Genomic DNA, 21,882 nt, shown 5'->3' with positions numbered 1-21,882 from the left:
TATTATAAAATATTTTCTAATGTTAGCTGAAATGAAAAAAATCATCAAAAAAGTTGAATAAAATAATATAGAAATTAGGCCGATTTTTTTTTTTTTTTTTTTTTTTTAGTTACAACATTTTATCAATAACGAATTACATAGCAATTGTATTATTCGGCATCGTCGCAAAGAGCAGCAGCTTTGATATACATATGCTTAGTTGAAAATTTTCCTTTCGCTTCGAACTTTCTGGAAATGTGGGGAAGAAGGCATTATCCTTAAAAAATGTTCTCTTTGAAATTTCATGCTTTTTCCTTCGTTTTAACTATTGATTTCTGAGTTTAGTAATACAATAACAGATGGTTTTGGGCAATTATTTATTGTACTCTATACCACATGTATGTCGTAAATTCGTATAAGCAACATCCAGAAGGACTTCAGATAGACTCAATTATTATTATACCGCTTCCTGCATTAATTTTAGCTCGTCTGTCCATCTGTCCGTCTTGTAATCTTGTATTCAAGAACGAGCACTATTGAAAATTTTTCTCATTGGTCCACTTTTTCAAATACTCCCCGTGTAAGGCCTTATTTTCAAAAGTCGTTATATGAATCACTTGATGAAGCAAAGTGTTGCAGAAAAGAAATATTTGTATATAGTCTTGGGGTCGCAGATTAATAGAATGAGAAAAAAAAATGAAAAATTTATTGTAATAAAAAACAATCATACATATAAACCTTATCGAAACTGTAAAAGCTTTTCTCTCGAACCACGAGTTCCTTCTAGTATTTTCGTTTTTTTCACTACAATTTTTTACAGTATTGGTAAAGTAAGATCGTTCAAAAGAATCAATGTATAAAATAGGTTAAGTCATGTATTTGCCCGATTTCGTAAATATTCCATGATAAAATTTAGATGACAACATCTTCTGTGTGATCTTGGAGTCGCGGACGGTGACTAGGTAGAACTTGGAAAAATGATCTATTTATAACCTGCATCGTTTCTGGCAACAGAATACATTATGTTTGTGCGGACGTATGCAGCACAATAGTACACTGTTTACCGACCTAAAATAGCAACTGAAAATATAACAAAAAAAATTGTTGTCACAGCTCACTTAAAAAGTTATTTCGTGTTTACACATTTCAAGTTATTAAATATATTATAAAAAATAAATTATAATTTAAAATTTAATTTGTGTAAAAAATACATTAACTCCTTACACTATGCATAATTCGGCGAATCTCACCCATGTGCGCACACAAAGACCTAAGCGGACTGATTTATGAAATATATACCACGAAGTTACAATGCATATTTCGTGAGGAATGACATTGAAAATATTCATAGAAACGTTAAAAAACAAAATGAATCAGAAAAATTCATTAAAAAATTCATAAAAGAAACTCATAGAATACTGAAAACCGTGTTAAAAAAAAAAAACAATTCACCTAAAAAGAGAATTTCCTTTTAAGTGGAGTTAAAGTAAATTTCGTGTAAAAAAAAATTCGTGTAAAAAGAAAATTCGGTGTATAATGTTTTATTCAATATTTATTTACATATACGAACTAAAAACCGTTGATTTGGCTGCAATTTTCCCATTAATAAGAAAATTTAAGACCAACTTGAGTGCTTTGTTTGAAACTCTTAATCTAAAGACTTTTTTTTTTGCTGTCCATGGATGATTTCCACGCTCAGCCTGGCGACCGGGATGTGCCACAAAGCTTGCTATGAAATCTGTTTAAAATCGCCATAAAAGTCATCAAACAAATACAAAGGCATGGCTAAAAGAATTCCTTTATCCGCCCTGAACTTAAGTACATATGCACTTTCATAGGGCATTTGATGCTCAATAACAAACGTTAAATATTGACCGTAGCAAATTGAAAGCGACGCGACCTTTATAAGTCGTATGGATAAAAAAATTGATTAATGAAAGATTTATTATGTCTTTGTCTTAATGTTGATAGGCGATTATGTGCGCATAACTGTTCATTTTAATTGAAATTGTAATCAATTGATTGTAAATCAATGGGTCAACAGCTTAATAGTCTTTATAAGTAAACGCGCAAACCTGTCACCAACAGAAACGTGCTTAAGAGAGTAAGTGTATTAAATGAACAATAAAGTGAGCATAAAAACAAAAACAAAAAAAATAAATATATAAAGAAAATTGTTGTTTCAGACAGTTTTTTTTTTTTTTTGCGAAAATACTGGAAATTTGTGCAAAATTTTATTTGTGTTTTATTATCTTAAATTTTTTTCTTCAAGGTCTAACTTGAAGTTAGGATCGATCGTATTTCTAAATTTATTGAAGGAAAATTAAATGATTCTTTAATAAAAGTAAGTACAAGTCCTAAACTATATAAAAAACAGTGTTTTTTTTTGCCAATAAAACTTGTGATGTAATATCACAATTAAACTAATTGTACCCTACACCACATGTGCTGCAAGGTATATACACTTCGTGCGGTCGTATGTAACGTCCAGACGAGCTTAATATAGATCCACTCAGAGGGCTCCGATCCATTAAGAATCGCTTTCTGCATCCACCTAAATTTGTCCGCCTGACTGTCCGGCTTGCTTTCTTGTATTCAATTTGCAAGTCGCAATTTTTGAGATAATTCGATGAAATTTGGTACGTATTCTGATCCCAAGATAAAAATTGTTCGGATCGGTCCATTATTTTGACCACTTCCCATATAAAAAAATTTGCAATTTTCAAAACAAAACTCATTGTGTATTAGTATTTCATCATTCAAAATTGGTATGAAAAATGAGGTTAGGTTGAACTGAGGGAATGTTTTGAACTTTCCATTACTCTAGGAAAAAAGGTGTAATTTTTAATATTTCATAATAAAAATTGGTTCATAATCGTAAATTGATAATAGAAATGAACCTTATCCAATTTGGACCAGTTAGGTCTACGTTTTGGATACTACTTTTGGAAACCAAATTGTTTATGTTTTATGATGAAAATTTGTTCATGATAATAATTTGACATAAAAATTACATGAACCAAATTTAAACCTCATAGATCTATTTTTCGGATCCTAGCATATAGAGAAATTATCATCAGAAGCAAGCCCCTACACGGGGAGAAAGCCTGTTTTCTAGTTTTTTATGATGGAAAATGAAAGATAATACAATTTTTAGGAAGAACATTAAGTCTGCAAAATTTGGATCTTGTCATGGAATGTTCTGGCTATCCTCCAATAAGCGGGCTTTCATGAAAGGTACCCCTTTGCAAAGGAAAATAATGTGCAATTTTTGATTTGTTATTACCAGGACGAGCGAATAACAGTACTAAGCGAAGTGGTGCAGTGTATCTAATAGTCCCCCTTTCCCCACTGTAATATTCATACTTGTTTCCGGACTCTTCAAACTTTCTTAAATTGTAACAAGCAAAAAATTCCAAAAATTGAAAGTCCATTATATAAAAGATGCAATCCCTCTTGTCTGTTATCTGGGCAAACGTTTAAAAAACTTTTCCGTCTTCTATGAAAGTGAAGGATTATAAGGAAAATATGTCGAAGATTTCGAAGTCTGACTTGAGTTCAGCTAAAAACATTTACTGAATGTAATTCGATCTATTGCTAATATTATATATAGCATGACTTTTCGGACAACCCAATAGATTATTCGCCTGTTTCTTTTTTTTTTTATTTTCATAAAGTCAAATGACAATTATTTGTATTACGCTTAGCTTTCAAAACAAGTAGATATGTAAACTGAATTTTAAATTGTTTTTAAGACTTTTTTTTTTTTATCTTATATACATGCATATCTTTGCATATATAGACATATGTTCTATGTATATGAACAAATGATTAATTTATTGAACGCATTAAAGGTCAAATAAAAATTAAAAATAAATAAAATAACGTTTCTACATATAAGTATAAAAAAATGGAAAAACAAAAAAATTGTTATTCAATATCAAATCAAATTAATTAAAATAAAAACATGAGTGTTGACAGTGCGTTGAGAAAAAAAAAAAAAAACGAAAATAAAGGCACAGAACATACGCGTACAACATAAGCTAAACATGGTCTTTGAATGCATTGTTTATATACATCTGCATGATCTTAATGTAAACTAATTTTTTGTTTTTTTTTTTACTGGAATGATCAAGAAAATTGCAATTTTAATTATATGGAAATACTTGTAATGTACAGGTGACATAAAGCACTCACAGAAGAAGGTTAAATGAAAAAAAACATTTTTTTTTTTAATTAACACAAAATAATTTCATCTCTATATATATATAGGATAAATTTAATTTCAATTTTTTCTATTAAAATTTTCTTTAATTTTCTACTTTTCTATCACGCTATCAAGCATTAATTGCTCATATACATAGATAAAAGCAAGAAAAAATAAATAAAAGCAAGCAAAATATGCATAATAAAGTCTACCTACACCTACCCATAAGTGGCTGGCTATGTTTACACATATATTAATTAAGTATAGTCGCAAATATTACATTATTTTCCTCTATTGGTATCAATGACCTTAAAAGCAGACAGGCGACCTTGCGGCTATAGAAATTATAAACAACAAATGCTTATAATTCTTTCTCTTGCTCTCCTTCGTTCCTTCAATTTCTCTGAGTTCTTAAACAATTACATGGTAACTGCCATATACATATACCATACACTCTATCTGCACGATCGTGTTTACACATTTTAATGCCTCTCTTTTTCTCATTAGAGTTGCCAACGTTCAATCATTCGCGTTGTAGTCAAACATGAACTCAATATTCTGAAGAAAAAAAGTCTGGTTTGGAAAAACGTTGAAAATATCCATAGATTGTTCTTGTAATCGTCCATGATCTGAAGTAGGCGTTGCTCAGCTGGAATATTCATTATTTATTATTGCGAACAAATTTTTTCTACCCTACATGGCTTGTGGTATAAGGATATATTAAGCCTGCGTGGATGCATGCTGCACACAGATTGACTTGAGATGGATCCAACTTTCATTATGTCGATCGATTCAGAATCACTTTTTTCATCGATTTAAGCTCAGCTGTCCGTCTGTCTGTCCCTCTGTTAGGTTCACACTACACGCCGTAATTTTTGAATTATTTAGATGAAATTCCATAAGTAGACTCATTTCGACCTAAGGACGAACATTATTGAAAACGATTTGGTTCGGATCACTTTTTCATGCACGCCTTGTTTTGAAAGTCGTTAAAATGGGGTTGGAGTGATGCTTAATAGTGGATCGTGTTCCACATTAGTGTTTTTACTTGTTCTTCTCATATTTACAGTTTTTCAAATCGTTATCAGTCCGATATGATATATATATATATACCGATTATAGTAATCTTCAATAATTATTGAATAGCTTCATACCTTGGTGGTCATCGCTATTCAAAAGATTCTTTTCAAGTCGGTTCAAACCCAAACATTCAACTTTACTTTCCGAGTGCTTTAAAAGAATCACATTGACATCTTATCTTATTGACTTTGTATGCTAATAACATCGCTATAGGCATTTCAAATTTAAATATTTGGATATTCGTAGATGAGGTTAGATTAAGGTAAGAGATTGCTTAAATTCATTTACTCGCGCGCGTCCTTCTGCTCTTCAAATTATTCCCAACTAGTGGTGTAAAGAAAATTGCTTCAGTATAAAATTTTAGAAAATCCTATAGCAACTCTACTCCCTACTTCATAAATAATTTCCTTTTAAAAGTTTCGATAATTTCGAAGGTCAGGATTTTCTTCTAAACCCCAAACTGCGTATATGCAAAACTAAAGCATAACTTAAAAAGAATGATCAAAAAAATTCCATAAATCTGATTTTAACAAAAGTCGATATATCAACTTTTAGTTAAGCCTGGTGTGGAACTCGGAACTGTAATTATTACACTGACGCGAATAAATCTGTTCAGAAATAATTTGTCATTTTTTCTTTTGTATAGATTTAAGTGGGATACATCTAGAATACTTCTCTTTTGGGAAAGTCTGTTGATTGAACTACTAACGCTTAAGAAGTGTAGATTTCGTCTAAGCATTGCTTTCATGTTCAAACAGTAATAGATTTGTTGCACGAGATTAGTTTCAATATTAAAGTCCGGGTGCCACAGAATTTTATGCCACTGACCTTAATGCAGCGCGGAATTTGCTTCCAGTTGTTTTAAGGCTCTCTTATATATGATACGATTCTGGACTTTGTAGTTTTTAATTCTCTCCAACGGAATTAAGTTACATTATTACATATTATAATATTTTGTATGCTTGATATTTTATATTATATTATTTTTTTTTAATAATAATTAATAATAATAAATTAATATTTATGAATTTAGGAGAAGCATATGTTCATGTCTCATATAATGTTGTTTTTTCTATCCCATTGCAACTATTTATATATGAGCTTATATTATAAGGAGTAGTTTTTTTACTGTACCTAATGCTAATGCATTTAACTGATGGACCTATTGTGCCTTTGAATTTATCGCAAAATAGTTAAAACTTCATAGTGGTGAGGACCTACCAATAAATACCCTACACACACATCGCTTAATACAGATACTTATGTAACGAACTTTCAAGACAAGGCGTTATATGGGAAGAGATCGAATTTAAACCATTTTTTTCAATAATGTCCGTTCTTGAGTTAGAACAAGTCAATGAACCAATGTCAATGATTACTGAGTTGAACGGAAAAATATATGAACAGAGGGACACGTAGAGAAAGAAATTTGAACCGATTCAATTTAAATCGCACAAATTGAGTATACCCTTACACTACAAGCCGTATAGAGTGTCAACGGTCTCTTTCACATACCAACAAAAAAAAAAATAAATAAATAAATAAATGAAAAATTTTTTAATTGACAAATGTGTTATATTCACACTAGGGTCAGTGTAGTCTGCTTATATAGTTTGCAACATTATCTCGTATCTGTACTTAATTTAATCGTGAAAAAAGTGAGATAAACGGAATTTTTTAACATAAAAATTGCTGCTGGCATCTTTATTAACATTATTTACAACTATAATAAATTAAACGAAGTTAGGAGGAGGTATTCTCTTTTACATCTCAGAAATCTCATGCTTAACAGTATCGTATATAAAAAAAAAAAAGAAGAAATTTAGCAAAAGACTTTTGTAAATTCTACCAAGGAATTAATTAGAATACCTTTCATACCTACCACTGAAGAATCAGGGTATACTCAGTTTGTTGTACAAAGTATATATATTTTTTACAAGCGCGAAGTTCTGAATTGATTGAGTCCTGTGTGTCTGTCTGTTTGCTGGTGTTTGTCATTGGCACTCTTCTGGACGCAAAAAAGAAAATATCGACCTTAAATTTAATAGAAACATTGAAACTCCTTGCACACAGGTTGATATTCAAAATCGGACAATTGGTCAGAAGTCCCAAGTAGAGCATTAACTGAACGCAACTCTTTTTTTGCTCAACAAAAATTTGTAGCTTTTTGCTCATTTCTCAGAAATTATTAAAGTTAGAAGACTAGAACGTTTAAAAAAATTTTTTGTACATTCCTCAAATGAAGACATGTAATCAATGGTTGTGGGTTCAAATCTCAAGTGCGGTAGAGTTTTTAATAAAGCCGAAAGCCTTAGATGCCAGCGCTTTAAGACTTTAGTCTTAGAATTTGTTCTCGGGCTAAATTTATAATAATAATAATAATAATAATAGTAATAATATCTGCCTAAAAATGGGTTAATTCTAAAACGTATATGGCAGATATTGCGATTAATTTTTTCTTAACAATACCAGCGACATGGATATCAAATAAAAGAATTTGGAGAGTAGAATGCGAAAAGTATAGTGAGGGATATGCGAGATTAGGCACCCGCGGAACCTAACTTTTTTACTTGTTTCTAATAGTTTGCTGGCGTGGAATTCATTTAGTTCACCTCTTGCATTTCGATCTCTCCAAGTCTTCCAATGGTGCATTTCGCTTGTTAGTCAGCTTATTTTGTTTTTATTTTCTTCCTCCGTCAGCGAGGAAACAGTAAACTTCCAATCTAATGAAGTATAAAAGGCAAAAAAAGGCAGAGCTCTAGGAAATAACTGTGGGTATCGAAAGGAAAGGGTACCTGAAAAAGCTTTAGACGTTACTATAGTAGAAGCCAAAGTCTTGTGACACTAACTCGAAAATGTAGTCTACAATTTCAAGAAAAAATAACCATTGTGTTCTAGATAGGTTCACCTAACGGCCTCAGCTCAAGTGATTAAATATTACATGTGTGTCTTCTATTTTGTGTTTCCAAAGGTAGACGCCAGTAAAACATATTTCTGATTGAGATTTGGATGAAAATGTCTTCATTGCATTCCTTGGACCTTGCCATTATCTGTGGAATACAATGCATACATACTTCAACGGCGCACAGAAATTATTAAAATCTATTATGAAAACAGTGAACCCACGGCTAACTTTCGACCATGTCGAATGAAACTCATATTTAGTTAAATGACTTCATATATAAGACTTGTTGTCTCTTCACTACAAAGGGAACACATCAATGTTAAACATTTTCGCAATTGGTTTCCTCTTGATCCTCATTAGACCCCGGACATGAGCAAGAAAACGTATTGTCACTTAATTCAGGTAGTGTGAGATTGAGTTCAAATAACTTCCATTATTATTTTAAAATTTATTGCAGTAAGTGAAACTTGTTCTAGATTTTATCTAAAAAATTGTCATTGCATCTAAAACAGTAGTAGTTCTGCATACTTTTTGATAAAATTCAAATTTATTACAAAGACTTACGACCGAAATATTCATTGTCACTATCTGCGATCTTTTGCCTGTTGTGGGGTAGCTTAAGGATGCCCCTCTTGGCATCGAGCCACTTTTGCGATGATTTGCTAAACATGACTGCATCGATCTGAACCAATGCTAATCAGCAGTAGAGTGGGTCTGAAGAATGCGGGGAAGATACCAGTCCAAATTGAAAGTTACTTCTTTGGTTACAGACATTTGGGGACCTTCGTCTGCAGCGAAACTAAAACTTCTAACGATTACATATTACTACTACTGCTACTATTACTTTCACCTGAAGCCAATGTAATCACTTCCATAGCTTCAGCTGCACTTTTCCCCTTTTGAAAACAAAATAACATGCCGTTACCTAAATGAAAATCGTCCATTTATCCTTTAATATACACTGAAGCGCAAGCAACTGAAACTTGCGCCATACAAATCTCAATATTTGAGCTTTCCATACCCAAAATTTCCAAAGAAATTAACGCGTTAAGTATGCTTTGTAAAGCAAGCAATTTCGACAGGCAGAACTTATTGACAGACCTAATAAATGAATCACTGTAGATGTATTGTGTCAGCATATCTAAACGAGCCCAGCTCTTGTACAAAGAGACCTCCGAATAAACTCTACAGGCTTAGCTGTTAGAAACCTATAACTATTCGCTAGTTAAGCTTACTCAGACCATTCTTTATTAATATAACACAACATTAGTTCAAATGATATTTTGAGCTAAATAATTTTTAGTGAAAAAAAAACGCTGTAATTGCCTACGTAAAAATATTCAATCGTTGCAACCCTGATCAATATAACGCATAGCTAGCTGTTAAATGAAAAGAAACAAGAGAACTAATTTACGTCGGGAGAACAATTCTTCATGCAACAGTTTCACGTCTTGTGGGCATGTTAAGTTACTAAAACATTAAAATTCAAATTGAATAAATTATGCGTAAGGACATTTAATGCATCCCTTATGCAACTTTCAGCAAAACATAAATTTATTTATTTTCCATATCTCTCTCTCTCTCTCTCTCTCTCTCTCTCTCTCTCTCTCTCGCTCTCGCTCTCTCCCTCACTCTCTCGCTTCCGCTCATCGGATCAAACTTCTTTAAATTAACCTACATGCTACATAGTTTATATACTAGGGCTCTTGATCAGCTTAAGAATATAAGACCCCGCTAATATGTTATCCATTCTTCCACATTATTGTATGAGAAAATATTTACATATACCTTCCACGTGCTAATAACCGCGACTATCAAGTCTGTTTCGCAGGTTCGAACCCCAAGGGCGCTTGAGTTTTTTTGGTGATTAAGAGTTAAAAGGGTGAGTAAAAGTTAAAAAGTAATATATACCGTTACGGTTACAGATCAAATTTCAAAATGAGTTTTATCCGCCCACACCATTCACAGCACGTATTTAAATTAAGTGTAAATACTTACAAATGCATACCATGTCCAAATAATCACGACTATCAAGTCTGTGTTGTGCGGGTTCAAACCTCAAATGCGGTAGAAATTTGTTTTGATTGTAGCTGCAGTGAACGCTCAGCAGTTAAAAGTGTAACACTTAACCACTAGGCTGTGCCTCCCACCCCTCTATTTCTTACCTTTCTCCCTTGTCTTTCTGCCAGTTGCTATGTTATACGAATAGGAGACAAACAACCCCCGAGCGATTGATTATATGAAAGAAGCAGAAAAAAAAATGTTTTAAAATCAGCAAAAAATCGCCGCAATCCGTTATAGATATGCTCATAATAAATGGCAAACTTTAAGTTATGATCTATAAAAGATAGTGACTTCACATCTGTTAAAAAGTTTTTCCTAAGGCCAAATAAAAAATCTCTGCTTTTGACTGGCCATCTAAAGCGAAATATTTTTCAATTCTAATATATTCGTGGGAGTTAACGGATATCCAAAATTCATCCCAATTCGAATATAACTCTCTTAATTGGATTTTTTGTTTTTTACTTGTTTTGTTTTTGATATTGTTTTCAATAATTAATTGATCTGCACTTATGCAACGATTGCATAATCATGTACGAAGTGCGAATGCAATTATGAGAAAAAAATGATATTTTTATTTTCGCTGCTGTACTTCTCAATATATGCTATCTTCTGGCACATTATAGAAGATGAATAAGAAGCCCATCAAATGCTCTTAGCACATGGAATGAAGTTTTTTTTTTCCAAGAATGCTATGAAACGAGGACAAAAATCTTCTGTTCCTCTATTCTTTTCTTACAATTAAAAATTGCTTTGCACAGAAAAACGCTTTACTTTACATGCTTGGCCCAGTTCTGTGCTAAAAATATCTTGATCAACTTATCGTAAAGAAGAGATTTTTAATTAGTAAGAAAAACCACTCAACTGTTTACTCAATCTCGATTATGATTTGAGAGTTTTGTATCAAATAAGAAATTTAATCTTCAATTTTCCTTTACATCGTTCTCATCTTTCGAGAAAAAGTTGAGAAAAACTTTGTGCAATGGTTTTCACTTCACCTACAGCTTCAGAATTTTGTTTGAAGTTTTATGCATTACACGTTGACCTCTTTAGAAAGAGACGATCATTGCTTTACAATGCAATCGTACAAGAAGAAGAAGAAGAAATTTCAAAAAAAAGTAATGAATGCTTGGTGTGAAAAAATTCGTTTCAAACTGAATAGAATTTCTCTTGCAAATATGTTTTTTTTCTTGTTCGTAGAGAAAGAGAAAATTTGTTCATTTATAGTTGTTGCTGTTGCTGTCAATTCCATTTAGACAGGAAGAAACATTTTTCAATTGATTTCAAGTGCATTACTTAGTATTTTAAAACGATAGAAAGGTAAACAAGAATGCCTTGTCGTTGCCGTTACCGTTATTGTTGTTGTTAATATTAACAAATAAATAACATTGAGAAAATTATACTTCCGCCATGTGTCTGCCTAAGTGCTTTATCAATTCCATATCAATATAAATATTTTCTTTCCTTATTTCTAATAAAACTTTGCTTTTGAAATTTTTTCTCCTAAATTAATCTTATTAACCAAAGATCAGGAAATTTTTTCTTCAATCTTTGATTACAATTTTGAATATTAATATTAAATATATTGAATTAAAATTGAAAAATAATTTAGTAAGAATTTAATTGAAATTGCTATTAAAACATCTTGTCTCGTTCTCTCTGTTTTATAACTTGTAGAACAGTTGTTTACACTAAAAAAAATAAAAACGCAATAACAATTTTATTTCCGGCTACGTATCTCGAGTGTGGAGAAAGAACACATACATAGAAAGATGCTCATAGAATTACATTTTTACCTTGAATAGAGAGGAAGAGAAAAATTAATTATAAAAACAATATTTTGTTTACATTTTTTTTTTTTTCTTTTTTTTAATTTGCACTAAGCATACGAGAATATATGAATGCATGCATGCATATGCATGATTATAAATAAGAAAAAAAAAAAAAAGAAGAAAATAAATTAATAAAACCACAGTAAATAGTTTTAAATCAATTTTAAATACATAGCTATAAGTATTTATTTATTTATCATTAATTTATTTCCCCATTAAAATTATATTGTATATATGTATAAATATGTTTATGCGGTTTCTTTTTTTTTTTATATGTATATAAATCTCTTTTTAAAAATCTTACTACTTTTACTTGATTAATTGCATTGTTTTGTCTTTACGTAGCGATTGTTTAACATTAAGCGGCGATAGGCATTTAGTGCAAAAAGTTGGATACTACAACTTCAGATGCCTCTTGGCTTGACTTTTTTCCAATTTACGTGCACGCAAGTGAAGAAATTCTCTTCTCACTTCAGAAGAACGCATTTCCAAAATACAATTTAATTTTTTATAGATTTGCTCTGCTAGAGGTATAGACGCCTCAAAATCGTAATGTTTAAAGCGCATTTGCGGTGGATTATAAGCAGATTGATTATGACTCGAAGCATTACTACCGGACATATTAAGAAAGCTAAACGATGTCGAGAAATGTGTATGATGGCTAGGACTGGTGGGTGATTGTGCCATAGCAATAGCAGATGTTTTGTTTTCATTTAAATTGCTGGCTAGCAGACTCGAAGATGTTCTTAACCATATACGCACCACAGCCCTCATCGTACGCCTTTCGACAATCTCACAATTCGCCACCGAGTCTATTGAGTAAGTGATTGCCCGTTGCTTATTCCAAAACTTTCCTTGTTTGTGTTGATCAATTTCAATGTGATCTCCAGAAATTCCCAAAGTAACTCCAGTCTTAAAGAAAAGTTTATCGATAATGTTGAGATTATATGTTCGATAAATAGGAGCCTCTAGAACGTCATCTTGATTGATTATACGTTGTTCAAATTCATCCATACGTTGTTCTTCTTCCGAAGTTGGATTTTTGCCAGAATCTATATCATCTCGATCATCGGGATTAACAAAACCATCTGCTCCCACACCTGTGCAACTTAAAGAATGTACAGCCATAGCTGCTAAACGCGCCTTTTCTTCTTCCGAAGTCATTGATTTGGTGGGGACACTTATCAGATCATGATCTATTCGCATTGACGAAATCTGACTTCTACGTTCAGCTAAAGTCAAATGGGAAAAACCAAATTTTGCGCACGGTTCTCGGTTGTCCAGCGGAGGAAAATCCTCCAAATCATCATTATCTTCGGTCATATATAAACCATAATGACGTACGGACTTCAAAGGTAAATCTGGATATTGTAAAGTAGCCTTATAACAAACGAAACCGATAACCTAAAATAAAAAAATGTAGTTTTCTATGAAAATTCTTTTACATTCTGTCGCATCGCTTACCTCATGTATCTTGGCACTGGCTAAGACACAAATTTTTATCGGATAATTTCGTTCCTTTTGCGTTAACATATTCAGAAATATATTAATGCGTTTGGTTTGAACGCCGCTCTGCGAAGTTCCATCAAATTTAGCATATTCTTGAAATTTGTTTTGCACCTGTTTAGGGCTATTGGCCAATTGCATGGAGAGCTTACTTTTAATCATCGATTCTTCTTTTTGATGATTTGCGATTGGTTCGGCGTTGATTTGTTTACGTACAAAGAAATCACTGCGTTCTGGAGGGGTAACCTCTTCATCATAATTTACGCATTTTGTACGTGCCGCCTTACGCCGAGCAATATCCATTTTCTCCAATTTTTGGGCGGTATTCGAACGAAAACGATGAGCACCCACCTCAGGATACATTTGTATATCAAACGATTGTGTGGTTAAATCAATATCCTCATCGTCGCTTTGATCTAAACCAGGATAGCAAACGAAGTCTACTTCCTGCAACGGTGGATCTAAATTCCTACACAATTGATTTGATCCCATAGAACGACGTTGCTGTTGCTGATTTCGCGTAGATCCATTGCCATGATACTTTTTCAAATAAAGTTTCGGCATATCATCAACCATAACTGTTTCACACATACCCGTATCATCAGTCGATATAAACGAGTTACGAATGTGGGATAGTAACCAATGTTTATTAGAATAGGTAGCCATTATTTTGTTATTTATTATTATTATTTAAGTATATCAGTATCCGTGACTTCAAGGGCTAGAAGCAATTTGATGAGCGAAAATATATATAATGTATATAATTGCTTGCAAATATTTTTCGTTTTCTTAACATTTCTTTTACAGCCTTATTAATGTTTTATTTTGTTTTTTAATGTTTATGTATGTGATGCTTATTTATGCTTTGAAATTCAGGTGAATTTCAGACTCGCTGATTTAATTACTCTCAGATGCTTCTAAATCCAGGTGAATTTCAGACTCGCTCATTTAATTACTCTCAGATGATTCTAAATTCAGGTGGATAAAAATCACAATTAATTAAAAAGTGCATTTTTTTTTATTATTAGAATAGGTAGCCATTATGTTTAATAACACTTTAATGATTGCACTATAAGCCAATGACCCGAAAATTACAACACATATGTTATCCAAATTACCAGAAAAACTTATTGGAAAGCATCCAGAGATCCCAATAAATATTAATAAAATAAAAGTTGCTATAAAAACATTTTTAAGTGTTTTTACACTTGTGTCAAACATAAAAAAATAAATTACTGGCACCACTATTAATTATCAGCTGTTAAGTTAACAGCTAATAAAAACAAGTGTTTTGTTATCATCAAGTTGTTTCCTCCAAAAAAAAACTAATGTTTTGGAAACCGTATACAGCAAAATGTTGGGTAAAACAGTGGCGGCAACAGCGTCGGCAATTGGTGACAACCTGGACGCCACTAGCTACGGCCTTCAATTCACCTCCCTTTAAAAGGCTCAATTTAACACGCAATGAAGTGGTAAATAGTTCGAATATTTGTTAATTTCTTCTCGTGAATCGTTTCCCTATACAATGGAACAGGGCCTTTTCGGAATGGGTGAATTACGCTCGTATGAAGGTTTCTATTTGATGCGTGAAAATGCATCCGATTTCGCCGAAACCCTAATTAAGGAAGCTATATCAGCAGAACGCAAACGTAACATTGTGCAAATCTTTGACGAATTGTCCGATACGTTGTGCAAAGTGGCCGATTTATCGGAATTTATACGCATTGCTCATCCAAACGCAAAGTACATGCAAGCCGCTGAAGATGCCTGCATTAATATTAGCAGTACAGTGGAGCATTTAAATACTCATAAGGAATTATATTCAGCTTTGAGTCGTGTTGTGCAAGCAGGAGATGTTGTACCTACCACCGAAATAGATCATCACGTTGCAAAATTGTTTCTATTCGATTTTGAACAATCTGGAATTCATCTGAAGGAAGAAGAACGCCAAAAGGTGGTACGCTTGAACGATTACATATTACAGTTGGGTCAAAAGTTCATGCATGGTGCATCTCAACCTACTGCATTTCCTAGAGGTAAAGTCCCCGAGTCGATCAGAAACTATTTCCCCAGTGAAGGCGACACCATTCTTGTTTCTGGCTTATATACGAGTTCTACGAATCCTCAAGCACGTGAGGCTGCCTACCGTGTTTTCTTGTATCCTTCAGTAAAACAAGAAGAATTGTTGTCCGATATGATAAAGTGTCGCCATGTCCTAGCCCGTACTTGCGGTTTTGAAACATATGCCCATCGGGCCTTAAAAGCCAGTACCGTAGAAAAGCCGGAAATGGTTGAAGAATTCATCGACGTCTTGACGACGGAATTAAAACCTAGGGCAGACAAGGATTTTCGTACTATGGAAAACATGAAGCGACGAGAATGTGGTAACTCGGACGTAACTGTAGCTGTTTGGGATACGCCTTATTTCACATCTTTGATGAAACGCATCGCGTTAAACGCCAGCGCTGACGAATTTTTACCTTATTTTAGCTTAGGCGGCTGTATGGAAGGATTAAATAATTTGTTACGTTCACTTTACGGGATTTCATTGCAGAACACTCTCATGGAGCCAGGTGAAGCATGGCATAGTGATATATATAAATTGTCAGTGGTTCATGAGAAAGAAGGTTTACTCGGTTATATTTATTGTGACTTCTTCGAACGTGAAAATAAACCTAACCAGGATTGTCACTTCACCATTCGAGGTGGTAAATTAATGCCTGACGGTAGCTATCAATTGCCGATTGTGGTAGTAATGTTAAACTTATCACAACCACGATGGACAGGTCCTACCCTGCTTACTCCGTCCCGCGTGGATAATCTTTTCCATGAAATGGGCCATGCTATGCACTCAATGTTAGCGCGTACTGAATATCAACATGTAACCGGTACACGTTGCAGTACCGACTTTGCCGAAGTACCCTCTGTACTAATGGAATATTTTGCTAGTGATCCCCGCGTGCTGCGCACTTTTGCTCGCCACTTTCAGACGCATAAACCGATGTCAGAAAACATGTTGCAACGTCTATGTAATTCGAAGAATTTGTTTTCAGCCAGCGAAACGCAATTGCAAGTATTTTACTCAGCTCTGGATCAAGCATATCACGGAGACCCAAAAAATCAAGGTTCCAACACTACAGAAACTTTGCGTAAAGTACAAGAAAAACATTACGGTTTACCGTATGTAGAAGAAACCGTAAGTTTATTAATTTTTTGTATCCTTATAGATGGACACAGTTTATTATTTCCTTACAAATATTTCAGGCTTGGCAATTGCGTTTCTCTCATTTAGTGGGCTACGGAGCCAAATATTATTCGTATTTGATATCAAAAAGCATAGCTTCTCAAATTTGGCAGACATATTTTGAGAAAAATCCCTTTAATCGTGAAGCTGGTGAGAAATATAGGCGTGAAGTTTTAGCTCACGGAGGCGGCGTACCTTCACGAAATTTAGTTGCCAACTTCCTAAACTGTCAGCTCACTGCCGAAAGTCTCGCTAAAGGTTTAATTCACGAAATTGATGTTAATGACAAAAAAATTGAAGATCTTATAAAAGTGTAAAGCAATTATTACGTGCAAGGAAAGACATTTTTTTAAAAGCCATATAGTGATCTATTTGTAAACATTTAATTAAAAGTACTTTAACCTGCAGACTTATGCTGCGTATTAAAATAAAATATAATTACGAGTTTTATCAAGTGCGTGCTGCTAACGCTGGCATAATTTCCACTCCAACAAACTCTTTAGCGATGCGAACTCCCAAAAAAAACATACCTAAACTCTTTACGATAGACCTGAAAAGTATAGTCAATGAAAAATGAGGTTAAATCAATGATGATATCTATTAATATGAGAATGAATTGGTAAGCATACCATTGAAATTCGTTTTCATATATTGTTTTCACGAAACTGCCGAGATTTAATCTTTTTTGAACCATCTTATTTTGTTTGTTGTTAATTTGTTAATTTTTTTCCTTAAGAAGAATTGAATTTGCTTTTACTTTTATTTATATAGTTAACAGCTGATTGTGTTACAAGGTTTGTAACGAAATAATAAGGTAAAAAATGTGCGAATTCGCATATGTGATATTATATGTCAGTGATTGCTTACTTGAGATAATTTTTTTTTTTTAAGAATTTTTAGGCGGATTTTCACTTTTGTCCTACAAAACTTTACTACATTGTATATTAAAAATTACTCAGCTTTTTCCCAAACGCGACTTTATCAAATTTCTTTCGATTTCGAATTTGCAAAATAACCATTAAATTGAGTTATTCGTTAATGATTGGTTGGAATGATACCAAAAAATCAACGCATTGAAAAAAAAGTTTATGTTTGTTCGGAATTTGAAAAAGAAGTTTATCTGAAATCTCTCATGATAAATTTTTATAAATACTTTTCACATATGTATTAACACATAATAATAATAATAAACTAGAAATCATTTTGTTAAACGAAGATTTTTTTGGGCAGTTTATATTCGTCAAAGCTAAGAAGAAAATCAAGTGCAATTCTTCTTACCAGTTGGTCTAAATCTAGTCTTAGCCTGTGTCTCAGTGTTGGTGAATTTTTTCACTTTTATTATTATCACTGCGATATTTAAACTCACTAAAATCATATTTTGCGGACAGAAATTATGCCAGCAATTCAAATTGAAAGCCTGCTCAAGCAATTTTTTTCATTTGGCAACCCTTCAAAGATTGAATATGAATATGAAATATATAAGAAATATATAAAGAGGAGGTAAAAATGTAGATTTGATTAAAATCTATGCAGATTTCCTTATACTAATAGAAGATCTACATAAATTTCTAGTTAACCCGGATAGTTAGCAGAATTATCGTAGAAACTACAGTGATGCCAAGTTTATTTACTTTTAGGATAAAAAATAACAAAATGTACTTCCTGAAAAACTAGAAAAAAATGCTATAATTGGAGAGCAGAGAATATAAGTTGAATTTATTAGAAAAATATCTAGGATATAAAAATAAATGTATTAATTGTATGTGCCCAGATTGTGCAAAATGCAAGCATTCTTCAAATCACTCCCATTGGCAGTGAGGCCAAGCTTACCTCGTCAAAATTCTTTACACAATTTTATATTAAAATTTTTATCTTTTATTCTAATTATTACATTCATAGAAACCTTTATTTATATGGACATCATTTATAAAAAATTAAGTGAGAAAAATTTTATTACAAACAAAAACGAAGTTAGAAGGCGGTATCTAGATTTCAAAAATTTTTAAATGATTAAAACTTTCACTACCAAAACACAAAAACTATGGCACAAGCTCTCAATAGACATAAAAGTTAAATTTTATTTTGTTGACAGAAAATTTGCCATAAAATTAAAAAGTGTTAATCTAGAATTCAAAAAAAAAATGTACACGATCGATAAAAAATCTAGTCGTTCGTTTACTTGTTTTAAATTTACCCGTCTGACTAATTAATTCTTTCTTTTTGGGGGTTGTTGACTGGAGATGGACCAAGCCAATAAATTTGTGGCTTATGTGTCCAGATAATAAACAGTCGTAATTATTGCTAAGAATTATATATAAAACACATAAAAAAAAAAGCGGCCGTAATAGCTAACGCCGACTTTTTTTTTAATACCTTTCTAGAAGCTAGCTTCAAAAACTCCATAAAGAAAGTAAATTTTTGACCATCTTTAAATTCGGAATGTCCGTAAACATGCCCATCTGTTCGCCTGCAAAAGTAAGTATAGTGCCTACAAAATTGCCAAGGAATTTAAAAATGGTCCAAGCAGATCAAAGACTATGCCTGGAACGCCCACGCGTCTATGCGACGGAAACTGAGAACATCTATATTTTTCTTTTTTTTAAATCTTTTATACAATAACGGCGATATCGCAACCGAATATAATTTTCTTACTTCCACGTTTATGATAACTTTTTACCATTCCTTATCGTCACTTTTAGTTGAATTCATCTCTAAAATAATCTTATTTTAGACAGTTTGCAAACTTTTCCTCACATGACTATGTACGCTTTCGCAATCTCTTAATACATTTAACGTATTGGCCGCAGTTTTTGATAATCATCATTATCTATTATCTGGACATGTAAGCCACATTTCACATTGGCATAGTCCAATCAATTTCAACGCCAAAAAAAAAATAGTAATATTTAAATTAACCTGCTTAAGCATTCGCAAGAACTCATCATTTGATTCCCTTGTCTATTAAAACTCAATAAATATATTTTTATTGATTATCAGCCTTCGTATTCGCTAATCTTTCGTACTAATTGCTCATCAAGTCAATGTACTGAATATTTTTCGCAATTAATTAATAGTGTAAAAAAAAGATGAATTTATGAGAACGTGATCAATTTCTTTTCACCGGCAGATAACCCTTTATTAATCTCTACTAATCAGTAAATGAAAACACTTCGAATTTATGAATTAGGCACGAGTGTGTCTAGTCCGTTGTTTTTTTTTTGTTTTATTTATTAATTTTGTTTTTTTCTTTTTTTTTTTTTTGGGAGCTAAACTTTGCGGTGTGTAAATTTTTTCAAAAAATTATACATAAATTCCGGTTGATCTCTAATAAGACGATGTCCGGCATTACGCACCATAACCTCCGTTAAATGGCCGGCTCGCTTGTAATATGCTTTGACATCCTTCCGCTGATTGCCGTACCATAAGTGACGTTCTGCACTATGAAAGTTTTCAGACGATTGAAATTTCAAACTTTTTACCAAACGACGAGTCACACCGTAGCCCAATAAAATATCCATTTGACCTGAACAAATGCATACCGAGTAATTATTATTTAATAGCTCTTCAAGCCAAGGAGTAACGCTCTGCATAAAATCCGGCTTCAGCATGTTGTATACCTTATTTTCACCCTTAAAAATGTTGGAAGCAAAGGTTCTCGATCCGACATGCAATGCTTGATGCATTTGTATGGACAATGCAAATTTTACTATATCCATAAATGGCTCATTATCCCGCTGAATATGCAAATAGTTATATGTATGTAAATAGCCGGTAAGATTTTCAAATACTGTCGTTGCAACGTCAACACCATACAGCAAAGTATCAATTTCTTTCCAAGCTTTTTCTAAATCGTTCTCTTTAATATATAGTTCAGCATTTTTTTCGTATTTATGGAACTCCTTCAGACCGTTATCGTCAATCAGACCCAAATGGAACAGAAAATCCCCATACTGGATCTGATGTAAAGGATCAATTAAGCCATTGCCAATAATGATGCCGTTTAAAGGAATTTTTATACGTGTATTGTGAGAATCCAATGTCTTGTAAATGCGATAAGCCAAAGCAGGTATATATTTACCCGCATACGATTCGCCATAAATAAAGAATTCTATATTTTCTGTATTCCATTCAAATAGTTCAAACAGTTGCTGTAGGGCTTCATGCAAATTATCAGCCACATCTTCCATGTTACGAGCGTAACCTTCTTCGTGATCAGTAAAGCTAAAACCACTTCCGACCGGATTATCCAAATAAATAACATGATGAGTTTTACACCAGCGATATTCACGTTTCCTTAATTGCCCCTTACGGTCCAAAGCAAAAGGGCCAGTTTCAGCCAAGACACTCATTATAGATGACAAACCGGGCCCTCCCTCCAATGATAGCAATAAAGGCGCACTTGTAGTATTAATTTCCGATGGGAAATACCAAAAAAACATATTTGAATTGTATTCCGAGTTAACTGTCAAATAACCCGAATAGCTTACGATATCATTAAATAACTCTCCCGATACACGACACATTTCGCGTATTTGTTCACGAGACACCGAAGCATTACTAATAAGCGTCGTTAAAAATAAAGGTTGCGTCATATTGTTCGCACTAGTCGATCTTACTATTAATAAATTCAAAGGTAAGAAAGCAAATACTATAAGAAAATCTCGCATGATTACAGCTTAAGTTCTAATCGAATAATTTAATCTATTTCAAGTAAATTGCAATTCACCGCCTGCGTTCAGAATGCAAATGAGAACACTTTCAAAACGGAGCTGTGTTTTTATATGAATTACAAGCGAACACTCAGCAATAATTTGCTTAAATTTATAGAGGGAAAAATCGAAAAATTGTCCTCCAGCTAGCTCTTAAAACGAACAGTGCTCTTACGCTTAATGAGATGTGTACGTTGAAGGATAGTAAATTAAACTCAACCGTACTGAACTATTCAAGTTTAATTCCACCGGTCACTGACGTTGGAAAACTTTTCGAACTGAAATCTATATACAGCCTTTCCCTACTATTCCTGTTGTCTACAAACCAGAAAAATATTTTACTTTGTGGTAGAAGGACT

At 32.9% G+C, this 21,882-nt stretch overlaps 4 protein-coding genes across 4 annotated transcripts; 1 reads left to right on the top strand and 3 right to left on the bottom strand.

The window, feature by feature from the left end:
• Nucleotides 1-12,372: 12,372 nt before the first annotated feature.
• Nucleotides 12,373-14,540, bottom strand: LOC119638623 (stress-activated map kinase-interacting protein 1). Its single transcript, XM_038035503.1, has 2 exons — nucleotides 13,529-14,540; nucleotides 12,373-13,468 (listed from the first exon to the last, which is right to left on the bottom strand). The coding sequence occupies exons 1-2, from the start codon at nucleotides 14,234-14,236 to the stop codon at nucleotides 12,461-12,463; spliced, it is 1,716 nt and encodes a 571-aa protein (XP_037891431.1). The 5' UTR covers nucleotides 14,237-14,540; the 3' UTR covers nucleotides 12,373-12,460.
• A 27-nt stretch (nucleotides 14,541-14,567) lies between these two features.
• Nucleotides 14,568-17,231, top strand: LOC119638621 (mitochondrial intermediate peptidase). Its single transcript, XM_038035501.1, has 3 exons — nucleotides 14,568-15,042; nucleotides 15,105-16,766; nucleotides 16,835-17,231. The coding sequence occupies exons 1-3, from the start codon at nucleotides 14,899-14,901 to the stop codon at nucleotides 17,129-17,131; spliced, it is 2,103 nt and encodes a 700-aa protein (XP_037891429.1). The 5' UTR covers nucleotides 14,568-14,898; the 3' UTR covers nucleotides 17,132-17,231.
• Nucleotides 17,232-17,255: 24 nt separating this feature from the next.
• LOC119638624 lies at nucleotides 17,256-17,520 on the bottom strand. The gene is made up of 2 exons (XM_038035504.1): nucleotides 17,444-17,520; nucleotides 17,256-17,364 (listed from the first exon to the last, which is right to left on the bottom strand). Exons 1-2 carry the CDS (start codon nucleotides 17,506-17,508, stop codon nucleotides 17,265-17,267), a joined length of 165 nt encoding a protein of 54 aa, XP_037891432.1. The 5' UTR covers nucleotides 17,509-17,520; the 3' UTR covers nucleotides 17,256-17,264.
• A 2,461-nt stretch (nucleotides 17,521-19,981) lies between these two features.
• Nucleotides 19,982-21,552, bottom strand: LOC119638629 (venom serine carboxypeptidase-like). Its single transcript, XM_038035519.1, has one exon. The coding sequence runs from the start codon at nucleotides 21,479-21,481 to the stop codon at nucleotides 20,081-20,083; it is 1,401 nt and encodes a 466-aa protein (XP_037891447.1). The 5' UTR covers nucleotides 21,482-21,552; the 3' UTR covers nucleotides 19,982-20,080.
• Between the last annotated feature and the right edge of the window lie 330 nt (nucleotides 21,553-21,882).

The sequence above is a fragment of the Glossina fuscipes genome, unplaced genomic scaffold, assembly GCF_014805625.2.
Source record: "Glossina fuscipes isolate IAEA_lab_2018 unplaced genomic scaffold, Yale_Gfus_2 91, whole genome shotgun sequence".
NCBI lineage: Eukaryota > Metazoa > Arthropoda > Insecta > Diptera > Glossinidae > Glossina > Glossina fuscipes.
Note: the sequence above shows the minus strand (reverse complement) of the source record. Positions and strands in the feature narration are given on the sequence as shown.

Excerpts from the sequence above, each read along its gene's own strand:
- LOC119638623 (XM_038035503.1), bottom strand. The coding sequence starts at position 14,236 with ATGGCTACCTATTCTAATAAACATTGGTTACTATCCCACATTCGTAAC. Across the intron at positions 13,469-13,528 it reads CCAGTGCCAAGATACATGAG|GTTATCGGTTTCGTTTGTTA; the intron begins GTAAGCGATGCG and ends TTTTTATTTTAG.
- LOC119638621 (XM_038035501.1), top strand. The coding sequence starts at position 14,899 with ATGTTTTGGAAACCGTATACAGCAAAATGTTGGGTAAAACAGTGGCGG. Across the intron at positions 15,043-15,104 it reads ATTTAACACGCAATGAAGTG|GGCCTTTTCGGAATGGGTGA; the intron begins GTAAATAGTTCG and ends ACAATGGAACAG. Across the intron at positions 16,767-16,834 it reads TACCGTATGTAGAAGAAACC|GCTTGGCAATTGCGTTTCTC; the intron begins GTAAGTTTATTA and ends CAAATATTTCAG.
- LOC119638624 (XM_038035504.1), bottom strand. The coding sequence starts at position 17,508 with ATGGTTCAAAAAAGATTAAATCTCGGCAGTTTCGTGAAAACAATATAT. Across the intron at positions 17,365-17,443 it reads TATGAAAACGAATTTCAATG|GTCTATCGTAAAGAGTTTAG; the intron begins GTATGCTTACCA and ends TATACTTTTCAG.
- LOC119638629 (XM_038035519.1), bottom strand. The coding sequence starts at position 21,481 with ATGCGAGATTTTCTTATAGTATTTGCTTTCTTACCTTTGAATTTATTA.